General features: G+C 44.4%; 1 protein-coding gene across 1 annotated transcript in view; it reads left to right on the forward strand.

Moving 5' to 3' along the window:
* LOC131666732 (protein unc-13 homolog A-like) overlaps positions 1 to 12,017 on the forward strand; it is a 957,113-nt gene that overhangs the window by 99,834 nt on the left and 845,262 nt on the right. Inside the window, exon 2 of the mRNA XM_058939609.1 lies at positions 1,383 to 1,454. Coding sequence (XP_058795592.1) covers positions 1,386 to 1,454 — 69 coding nt within the window. The 5' untranslated portion in view covers positions 1,383 to 1,385. The remainder of the gene's footprint in view (positions 1 to 1,382; positions 1,455 to 12,017) is intronic.

A 12,017-nucleotide genomic window follows, 5' to 3' on the forward strand; every position in this document is an offset into this window, starting at 1 on the left:
TTATGATGAATTACATGCATTAAAACTAAAAAATAACTTATTAAAAGAACTTTACGAAGAAACGGCAAGAATATTATAAATTTATGTGATAATGTGATTTATAAGTTTGTTATTGTATAAGCGACATATTGATGATGGTCTTTTGATTGTAAAGAAGGATAATGAGGATAAATTGTAAGTTTTTAATATCTTTAATGCCTTTAATACTTTTCATACCTATCTCGAATCCAAAATATTCTGAATCCCCGTCAAACTGGATTTCTTTGTGGCTATAATGCTTAGACAGTTCTAGTAGTACCGACTGATAATATCAGGCGTGCCATCGATAATAGAAAGCTTACCATGTTAATTTTGCTCGATTTTTCAAAGCGTTTAGCTCCATTCCGTCTAATATTTTGACATGCAAACTCTGCTGTCTAAATATCTTAATCACTACTTATAATTGCATTGTACTTACTATGATCCATAATACTATTGAAAATACTCAACTCGAAATCAGTGAAGTTGTTCAGTGGGCTTCATAAAATGGGTTGGACTTGATTAGATTAAGAACAAAGATAGTATTGATTGTAATAAACTGTGTATTGGCAGAATGTTTCAAACATTATACATTATTTAACAAATTTTTAAACATAATCCTTCTAGCTCTCTCTCTCTCTCTTTCTCTCTCTATCTCTCTCATACCCAGCCCCTTGCATCGGTCTGGAATCGATCGTTTACTATAACTGGAGCTGGACTTATTAATACTTTTCCAGAAACTAATTTCGATTTTAATCGCTTTGATAAATTTTAGTTGTAGTTGAGAGCTATGACCTTTACAAGCAGGCAAACTAAGGGTCATTTTCGAAAATTTCACCCATGAAATGAGTCTTCTACCGGTAAAAAAAGAATTGCTGGTAAAGAACTCATTTTTACTTTACATGAAAGCTCGTAAGATCGAATAATTTTTGTAATTTATGATTAAATAACAATTTTTAATATTGTAATTTATGTTTGCGACTATTTTTCGACAATCCCTTCGCTAACATATACTTGTTGTATAATACGTTAATGTCGATGGCTGTTAATAATAATAATATATCATCGGTGTGTCCATTCCCTTAAAGTAAGTTAATGAATATTTATAATAATTGACGGAAGATGACCAAGCGTAGTGTATTACAGTTTCTGTCCATGTCAGTAAATATACTGTCAAGTTAAATAAAAGCCATTCACGACTTTTATTATTGGAAAGATGAAAATTTTTAATCGAATGAAAATATATATTTTTTGAAAATATGAATTTTTTTCTTTGAATATAAAGTTCACAACAGAATTTTTGATTCACTTGATGAACATTGACACCATACTTTTTTAAACGAATATTTGAATGTATGTTTCAGACTATGGCTGCTACGAAACGAAATGCTGGTTTATCATCAGTCGCACGACCCACTCTCAACGACGAGGAACTTGTAAGTAAAAATTTTAATTTAACTCACGTGCTTGAACAATATATTCTATATTACTTTTCTCATCTTACTTATCAATAAATGTTTTCTGGCAGGGCCGTCTATTTATGCTTATTGATAAAATACAGTTGCGTGTAAGAATGTTCGGCTAAAGATAATTTTATGTTTTCATAATGTATGAAGAATAAAACGTGAAAAAACAAATATACCTTCGTCGAGGACTTTTATCATAATATCAATCTATGTAAATTAACCAATCATTTTAACTATTAACAAAATGTTAATCCGAAAATAACAATTTTTCCTCTTCCATAACTATCCGGCCAACTACGAATTTGACACTTATATATAGAAAAAATATAGTAATATGAAAAAGAAACAGCTGAACATAGTATTAAATCTAACATAGTCATTATGACCTCGTAGTCATGCCCTTATATCCTATCACGGCAGCACAATGGTGAGGCATCAAATCAATAAGTTACATAATTTTATCATGAGAGCCATTTTTTCTCTGTTCATGAGCATTTTCCCACAAAGTAGTTTTAATAGCATAATTTTGAATCTCTAACCATCATTTCATCGACATAAATTTTTAATATGATTTAAGTCCAGAGACTGATTTGACCAGTTTAAAACTCGAATTTTGTTCTTGATAAAGACTTGATAAAGAAAGATAAATGCTGAAGGATCTGTGATCGATGTTTGGGATCATTATTCTGCTAGAATATTCATACTTTTAACATGTTATGATAACCAGAAGGTTGCATTTGCTGCAATATAATATTCTTGTATATGACAGAGTCCATAAGGATTTTTATTTTAAATATTGGATCTATACCTTTCTAAGAAAATGCACTCCATAGCATAATACTACCTCCAGTGTTACATAGTCGGTATTTGATATCGGCAATCATATTTACTACCCTTTAATAGCCGTACATGCCTTCTGCCATAATTTCTAAAAAAATTAATTTTCGTCTCATCCGATAATCAGTATTTGATCTTTGAGAAGAGTAGATGTGATGTCTCTACGCTCTCCTCGAAAAGTATTAGTAAGTGAAGTGACAGGTAATTCAAATTTACTGTTAAACAACACAATACAAAACAAGTAACTGCTTAAATGATTTCTCACTCAGGGGATACAAAATCTAATCCTACGCGAAATAACGTCGAAGAGTGGAAATCCGTAAGAAATAAAAGATAACGAAGTAGTCCAGTAGATCAACTACAAAACGAGAAACAAGTAAATTCAGTTATCAGATTACTGGCTAAGTCAATCTATAAACAAATATGAGAAAAAAATACACAATTTTATACATATCAGCACAAAGAAGATAAGGAATTTAGAGTAATATTGAGAAAGATGCAATCTTTAGTTGATATTGAAAAGTTAAAAACTATTATAGAGAAACATGGACATACAGAATTTTTTTTATTTATTTCAAAATTTATTTACAATCTGTCTTCATTTATAAACACAATAGGTAAATTTTATTGCTATACTAAAATCTTTTCATGAATTCAGCACAGTATTCCAGTGAGCATTCTATGATGGTCTTGAAATTTGGAAGTACTTATGTGGTTGTTATCTTGAGTTTTGATTATGCTTTCATTATTTTATGTTTCTTGAGTTTCATGTTTGTAATTGATTTCAAGAGAAATTTGCTAATAAGTTTGCTTAAGTGGTATTGTAGTCTTATGTTGTATTTTACGTAAAAGTTTTTAATTTCGTCTTTTACTGTTGCAATCAGTAAATTATTTCGGATAATGTTGTTTGAAATGAACTACAGTGCGTGTACTATGTTACATAAAAAAACTAAAGTAGTAAAGCGTGGAAATTATGACGGGAATCCTACTGGAAGTTATAAATGATGCCCAGTCCGTAAACAACTTCAACAAAAATTATATTCCAGAGTAAGAGAAAAAACACGAAGTTAAAACAATAGTCATCTCTTATTCAATTTAAATATAAATATAAACAAAGTCAGGCCAAATAAAATATATGTCCAAGCAAAGACAAAATAAAACAAACAGAGTAAAACAGAAGAATAAAATCAATTAGATTGTGGAGCTAAGTATTTAAAGTATGTTAAACATGACAACGAACAAATAAACTTGAACATATGATGGAACAGTTAATGTGAAGAATGGACAATATGATATATATAAACATAATAACAGTATTAGTAAATATAATTCCGGAATATATAGTTTGAATATCGCTATCTGTAACGCAAACGGTTTTATGCAGAGACACTTCGAATTAGGAATATTTTTAACCAATGAAAATATGGGCATAATGTTAATATCAGAAGCATACTTTACATATGAAAACTATCTTAATATACCAAACTACACTGCATATAAAACCAATCACCCGCTTAATAAAACACAAGCGGGTACTGCAATTATAATAAAAACAAAATTATTCCACGTTTCCACACATAGTACTAAAGTAGTATACGTAGCAATGTATGTTCCAGCACACCTGCGGAGGGGAGGTCCATAACCCTTTGGTCCCCCCCCTGGCTTAACCCTTTCATGTTAATAATAATTGGGTTATTGTTAACAATTATTATTAACAATATTCGTGGGGGTCCCTGGTTTAACCCTTTGGTTCCCTGGCCTAACCCTTTCATGTTAATTATTATTTATAATAATTATTATTATTTTAATGTTAATCTTTGATTATAATTTTTTGAGGAAGGTTTCTAGGGCTCCTAGTCTTTAGGAACCCTATACCTAGTGCTTTTTGTCTAATTTAATTAAATATATTTTTAAAAAGTTATAAATATATTATTGACAATTTACTTGCTACATTGAAAATGAATGAAGTCAAAATGAAACGAAGAGTAAATAGCGACGATTAAAAAAAATGAAGAGACAGACCGGAGAATCGAATCGGAGTCCTGTGGGTTGGCAGGCTAGCGCTCTACCACTAGAGCCAATGCCACATGTACCTTAGAGGATGCATATTGTGTATATTAGCTACACGCGCATACATTTGGTATAGGACCCGAGCGTGCGGAGAAGGGGGGAGCGCAAGCTGTCTATAGTTATAATTTGAGGATGCGTGCTCTCTCTCTCTCTCCTATGCTCTAGCTAATCGTATACCACGGTGCGCGGAGGGGAGCGTATACTATCTATAGTCAATGCGTGCTTTCTCCACAAAGGGAACTTCACTTAATACCATAGCTGTTTTCGTGAGAATGCTAGAGACTACGAGTGCAGTCGCTCGACTGACACCTCCTTGAGATGTTCCTCCTAAAGATCTCTGCTAGGAGAGAACCTTATTCCCATCTGTTTGCCCTTTCTTGCAATCGTTATGATTATTTTATTATTTAAATAAGTTCACATTTTATTATCTATTTTTAATTATACATTGAGTAGAGTACATTATGTCTATAATCTTTATGTTCAGTGTCCGACATAGCTATTTTTAAATATTCAGTTGGATTTTTAAATGAATTATAGTCGTCTGTAAATCTTTCGACTGTATCGATCTCTTTTAATTTTGCTTGTTTTTGTCTTTCCATCATCCAATCGTTATCTTTTATGTATTTACCGTAGCACATACTATATTCTCGCGATTTCGACTATGATATATGCATGGGATTTAAATTTAAGACTTAAATCTTCCAATCGCGAACATCTCATTTCTGTTTCGATATCTAAAATGTTTCTGTAATTTTGTACTATTGTATATTATTTGAACCTACTTTTCAAGAATAATTTTTTGGCGCCATTGCTTCTTTTGTAGTCCTTTCACATAAATATTTGTACAATTATGTAAATGATTGCGAATAATACAATTTCAAAAATTATATGGTAAAATACCATTTCTCCATAATATACCTATAAAATTGATTATATTAAATATTTCAAATAAAATCAATGTTAATTAACGATAATAAAAAATAAATACCATGATGATGTAATTCCAACCACTTATTCACACTTTGATATTCAATAGGCGGTTTGAGCCAATGATATGGAGGTTTAAAAAGTAGTACTGTAGGTGAAGTATTAGAACATACTGGTAAATAGGCAAACTCCTTACAAATAAAAATATTATTAGGACTCTGAAAGCCTTGAATATCTAAAATATAGTCCATCTTAGAGTATAAATCCAATTATTCTCTATGATAAGTGAACTGAATCGTATCTCAAAGCAATAATGACTATATTTTTATTCGAAAGATCTATACATAAATCCTTTAATACGAAATTAATAAGTTGGAGGGTGCTACAATCGGTTCACCCCCACTCTTTCGTTTTAGCTTTCCCTTCCATATACTGCCTACAGCGCCGTCATAGGCAATGCCTTTGTAGGCAGTGCCCTCAGTTTGCTGGCAGCACCCTCACTTAACCTTTATAAGCCGCTTCGACCTAGCAAAAGAACGCAGTCTTTCGAGACAGCCTGCGAGCTAAGCTTGCCTTACCTTACTCCATTTGCAAGTAGTTCCTCAGTAGTTAGTTGAATCCTTATTGATTTGTTAAACAAATCAATATTAATTACCAACTGAGAACAAGTTCATTTTAGAGCTGTTCACTAGCTTTTCCATCCTTACATCATAATAATCCTTTATACAACTATAGAAAACTATAACAAGTGACTCTACAAAACAATAAAAACCAGATAACTAACAACATGACTTCTATCGCCTATTTTGAAGAAACAATGTAACGGCCCGGAAAATAATTAAATTATTCTCGCGGCCTGTTAACAAATTTATCTTCGCTGCTCGGTGCGAGGCTTACCGCCGCCCCGATCAGGTGGGTGCTTCCTGGTGTTCCGCCGCGTACGGGCGGACACGTGGCTGCCCTGAAAAGGGATCGCGAAAGCGCGGCTAAGCACGAGAGCGTGTGTGGATTTTAACCACGGGCGTGGGAAGGGACAAAGGTGCCTTCCTGGGTACGCCCAACACAATGGCAACACTTGAGTAAGTCAAACCGCACTTTATTCACTCAATCAGATTTTCCTTTTTACACAATACCGCATGCCGAGATTTTGCTTCGAGTACTATCTTAGAGAGAGAGAGACGCTCGCTCGCGCAATTAACGCACGCTAAGTAATCGCTTACGAACGCAAAGAAACTCACCGGGAAGTAGCTGATGCAGACAGACTACTCCTTCTCGCTAATCGCCCTCGCTATCGCCCTTGTTCGGGCGGACAAGCTCTGCTCCTTGAATCGCCCACCGGAGATGACGGTCCACGGGCCCTGGTGATCCTCGGGGATGGCGTCAAACTTTCTAGCGCACTCACACTTTCCTTTTTCCACGATCGTTTTCCTTTCGTTTGCGCGCGCACGTGACGACAGCTCGAGCTCCCCGGTATCAGTTCCCGAAAATCGTCTCCTCTCCCCACTCTACCGCTACGGCACGCGCCTCATCGAGTCTCCCCCTGTCTCCCTCTCTGCTTCGCTTCGCGCTCGCTGGCCCGCTTGGCCATGCTCGGCCTTGTGCGCGGGCAACTTTCCGCGAAAACGGCCCCGGCCGTTATAGTTCCCTCCTAGTCGGATGATACCCGAGGTAATCTCCGACGATCATAGCGTGGAATGATTGTGCGAGGGTGAGGACTGGCGAGGTGAGAGGGGTGAAGTGTAATAAATGTGACGGTGACATGAGATATAAATCTTTTATTTAGTTGCCCCAGTGGGCAACTGTCAGCGACGCCGATGGCTGCAGTCGCGATGGAATTCGCCGTGGCGGGCGAGGTTCGGGCAGCGCGATGACTTGGAGACGCCGGGATGTCCGCAGATGTAGCATCCCTCGGCGTCTCGGTGCGATTGGCCCTCTCGGCGACCCTCCGGGTGGACGACGTTGGGGTTGGGGGTCCGGCTCGCGCTCCTCACGCGGCTCCGCTCTCTTCGCTCCAGGGAATGGGCACTCCGTTGGCGATGATGCTCTGACCAGCGCCCGTGACGCTGACTGATATTAATCGTCACCGTGCTTCCCCCAGAGGAGTTGGCGTCCACGCTCACGCGGCCGTGATGGGCTGACTCGGGGGTAGCTGCGTCCTCGACGTCTTGGTTGGGCGTTGCCTGGGCTGCGGGCCTAGTAGCCCTGGGCCCTTGGGGGCGCTGGTCTTCCATGCTGGGCGCCCGGCGGAATTCCGGGTAGGGCAATACTGGAGGGGGCGCCGTAAATACAGGTGACTGCCCCTGCTGTATTGCCCGGACCGCCAACTCGTAGCGCTGCCACCGCTCGAGTTTCTCCAGCCACGGGCCAAGGAGGGTTACCGCACCGGGTAGTTCTAAGAACTGCGCCGACTTGGTCAGGACTTGGCGTTGGAAGCTCATGACGAACTTCCACGCGTTTCCGAGTTCGGTCAGCGCTCGCCCGATGCTTGGCCAGCCCTCCTCACTCGATCGGCTCGCCCGCTCGCTCAACGGGGAGGTGGGCCAATCCACGCTTTCGTACGGCCGGTCGATGTGGGGATATACGCGGGCAGACCAGGGGATGTGTTTCGGGTTGCAGCCCACGTCGCGTGTCCTGCGGCCGCACTCGAAGGGCGCGCTTCTTTGGCTCGGGGCCTCTTCTCGGCCCGTCGCGGCTCCTGGCGCGCCCGTGGATGGCCAGGTCTGCGAGGCCACCTCCTGCTGGTCAGGGTAGGCCTGAGTCGATCGGGCTAGCCGGGTCGGTGTCGCCTGGGTTGACACCGCCCAGCGGAACGGCCTGACCTGAACTCCGCAGCGTACCGTTGAGCGGGGGGTCTGGGTGGTCGCGTCCCTCTTCTCGCCGGTGGTCTGTGAGGAGGCATCCTGGGTTTTGGGCGCGGGGCGATCCGGACTTGAGGCGGGTCTTCCGGTGGGTACGCCCTTGGGCGCGTATCGCCCGTACAGCCACGCGTGTGCCGACGTCTTCGGCGGCGGGGCGGGGTGGCTTATGTGCCCGCCGCAGGTCGGCCAGCTTTCCGGGACCTCACGGACCTCTTCCAGGGTGAGCCCTGGATTCGGCCCTGGGCGTGGCGGCGCGATGACGCCCTCTTCCTGGAGCTGTTGTACCCGCAGGATGAGTCGAGCTCGGGCGTCATCGAGCCGGCGGAGCACGGTGTCTTGCGTGATGCCCTCCCGGATCTGGTTCGCAACCCGGTCAAAGATGCGGGCGAACTCCGCATCCCTCTTCTCTTCGCCCTCCAACTCGAAACGCATCCGCTCGAAGGTCTTGTGAGCGCCGAAGAGGGTTCTTTTCTCCGGCCGTTCGAGGTCCTCGTGTCGGGCGTAGCTGAAGAACCAGGCGGCGACTTCGACGACTGCGTCTTCCATCTGTAATGGGGTGACAATGGATGGTATGAGGTGAATGAATGATCATGGCTGATGGGGGTAATAATTGCGAATGACGCGGGGGTGACTGCTAAGCCTTTCGCGGACTCCCAGGCTTTCGCTTGTTCGCTTCGACGGCTCGGCTCGGATTCGGCATAACCCGCGTCGCTGTGCGAAGTACTAGGCGTGCCGTCTTTCTAGGCCGGCCTCGTGGCTTTCTCGCGACAGTGGGCTGTGGGCTTGCCGCTTCGCCTTTGCGGGGCTGGCCCGGTCCCCGCTTCGCTGGCGCCGGCGCGGGTGTCGGATCCAAAGGCTCGCCCGGTTCGTCGGACTCGCGCTCGCTCATTTGGTCGCACACTTCGGGCGGGTCGCCTTTCGCCCTTGTTTCCCTCGGCGGTCAAGCCGTGTCTTCCCCATCTTCCGGCTGGGTTTGGTCCTTGAACTCGGCCGAGTCCTAAAACTGGTGGAGGTCTTTGGCGTGGACGAGGGTGTCTAACTCTTCTTGGTGGTTAGCCAGTTTGAACGCGTTGTTGCCGCAAACTTTCGTGATGACGTACGGCCCGGCATATTTCGGTGCCAGTTTTGCCGCCACGCCTTGGGCCGCCGAGAAGAGGATCCGATTCCTCTTCCACACCCAGTCTCCGACCTTGAACTTATGCGGCCGATGTTTTTTGTCATAATGGGGCGCCTGGCGCTCTTGCTCATCCTTTGCGGCCTCATCATACCAGTCACTCAGTAGCCCCAAGTGTTCGGCCTATTCTGCTCTAGCTTGTTCTTCTTCGTTCTCAGCTCTTGCGGAATCCTGTTGGCGGCGCTGAGTGCCGGGCGGAACTGGTTGTCGACCATAATTCAAAAGGGCCGGACTGACCTTGGTGGTGCTGTGTATGGCCGTGTTCAGGGCGAAGGACAATTCAACGAGCTTTTCGTCCCAATTTTTATGTTGGTCTTCCAGATAGGTGACGATCATTGTCTTGAGAGTTCGGTTGTATCTCTCTGTCGGGTTGGCATGAGGGCTATACGCAGGGGTTAGCCCGGACTTTATGCCTTGCTTAGCCAAGTAGTCTTCGACGAGTTGGTTTTTAAACTCTGTCCCGTTGTCCGAGAGGAATTATTCCGGCGCTCCGAATCTCATTACGATTTTGTCGTTTAACTCTTTAACGATGGTCTTGGCGTTGGCTCGGCGGATTGGTACGCACTCCACCCAACGCGTGAACAAATCGACAAAGACTAGGAGATATTCGTGGCCCCGGGGGCTGCGCGGGAACGAACCGGTAATGTCGCCGGCCACTACCTGCCATGGGCGCTCGACTTTGTGTCGCCCCATAAGCCCATAAGCGCGTCGTTGCTCTACTTTGCACTGTTGGCAAATTTGGCAGCCGCGCACGTATTCTTCTACGTCGCGCTTAAGCGCCGGCCAAAAGTAAAGGCGGCGTACGCGGGCGAGTGTTTTGTCTCGCCCCAAGTGCCCTGCTGTCACTGCATCGTGACACTCGGCCAAAACTTTCCCCTTCTGCTCTTGGGGCACTACTAGCTTCCACGCCTCATCGTCCTCAAGCAGTTCGGAGAAAGCTCGGTCGGAGCGGTAAATGTACAAGTTACCGCCCGTGATTTTCCAAATCGGATGGGCACCGGGCTCATTCTTCACCTCTTCGATTTTGGACAAGTTCCACTCGTCTTTAGTTTCTTTGGCCCACGTGAGAGCACTTATCGTGGGCCCATCTTCGTCGTCGTCCTCGAACGCGCGTGACAGTGCGTCGGGGACCACGTGCAGGGCTCCTTTACGGTGCTCGACTTCAAATTGATATCCTTGAAGTCGTAGAGCCCACCTCGCTAGACGGTTCGTCGGGTTTCTCATGCGTTTTAGCCAGCGCAGAGAGCTGTGGTCCGTTACCACTTTGAACTTGTAGCCCTCTATGTAGTGTCGGAATTTTTCAATTCCGTACAGCACTGCTAGACACTCACGCTCCGAGACCGAATAATTACGTTCTGCTGTCGACAAGGTGCGGCTCGCAAATTCAATCACGCGCTCTTCACCGCCAACCGACTGGACTAGGACGACTCCGAGTCCTGAGTCACTGGCGTCCGTGTGTAGCGAGTAGTCTCCCTTGGGGTCTGGTGGCTGTAGGATTGGGGCTGACATCATCAAGTTCTTGATGGTTTCGAACGCCTCTTGCTGTGCGGTTCCCCACACGAATGGTTCGGCCTTTCTGTTCAGCTTGACGAGGGGTTCAGAGATCGTGGCGAAGTCTTCGATGAATCGCCGGTACCTTGAGGCCATGCCCATGAAGCGCCTGAGCTTCCGAACATTGCTGGGCCTCGGGTATTCTACAATCGGCCGGACTTTTTCTGGATCCGGCCTGATTCCGTCGCGATTAACGAGTAATCCGAGGTATCGCACCTCAGACTTGCAAAACACGCTCTTGTCCGAGCTCACTGTTAGCCCTGCCTCTATCAAGCGGTTCAGAACTTTCGCCAAGTGGAGCTTGTGCTCTTCAAATGACGAAGAGACGTTGATGATGTCGTCTAGGTACGCGAACGCAAAAGGGTCCATGTCTGGACCGATGACGCCGTCTATCAGGCGTTGGAATGTCGCCTCCGCATATGCAAGGCCGAAGGGCATCCTCACGTATTGAAAATGCCCCAAGCCCGGTACGGTGAAGGCTGTATACGGGCGACATTCCTTTTTCAACGGGATTTGGTGATAGACGAGGCTCAAATCCACTGTTGATATATACTTGGCGTTGCGCAGCCGCCTCAGTATATCTTGCATAAAGGGAATTGGGTAAGCATCTGGCTCCGTAATCGCGTTCACCTCGCGGAAGTCGACGCACATCCGGTATTCTCCTTTATTGCCTCGCGGTACCATCACGATTGGACTTGACCAACCGCTTTTCGATCTTTCTATCACGCCGGCCTCGAGCAACTTTGCGACCTGCTTGTGCATTTCCTGCTCGATCTTGGGTGAGACCGGGTAATATCTCTGCTTGATCGGTCTGGTGGACGTCAGCTTGATGTCATGCTCGACGTCTTCTCGCCGCCCCTAGAAGTTTGCTGGGCGGTGGCAGCATACTTTTCACCAAACTTTCTATCTCCCCACGCTGCTCTTCTGTCGTGTCAGCGATACCGATCGTGGCCATTTCGGCGGCTCCCTTTAAGCCAGCCATCTCCATTGGTACCGTTACGTTATCGTCTTGCAGAAAAATGGTATTATCAGTGTGGTCAGTCACTGCCTTGAACTTTTTCATGAAGTTGACCCCTACATAACATTGATCTGCGAGCTCTGGGATTATAGAGACGC

The sequence above is a fragment of the Phymastichus coffea genome, unplaced genomic scaffold (genome assembly GCF_024137745.1).
Source record: "Phymastichus coffea isolate CEN01 unplaced genomic scaffold, Cenicafe_Pcof_1.1 PCOF00004, whole genome shotgun sequence".
NCBI classification, from domain to species: domain Eukaryota; kingdom Metazoa; phylum Arthropoda; class Insecta; order Hymenoptera; family Eulophidae; genus Phymastichus; species Phymastichus coffea.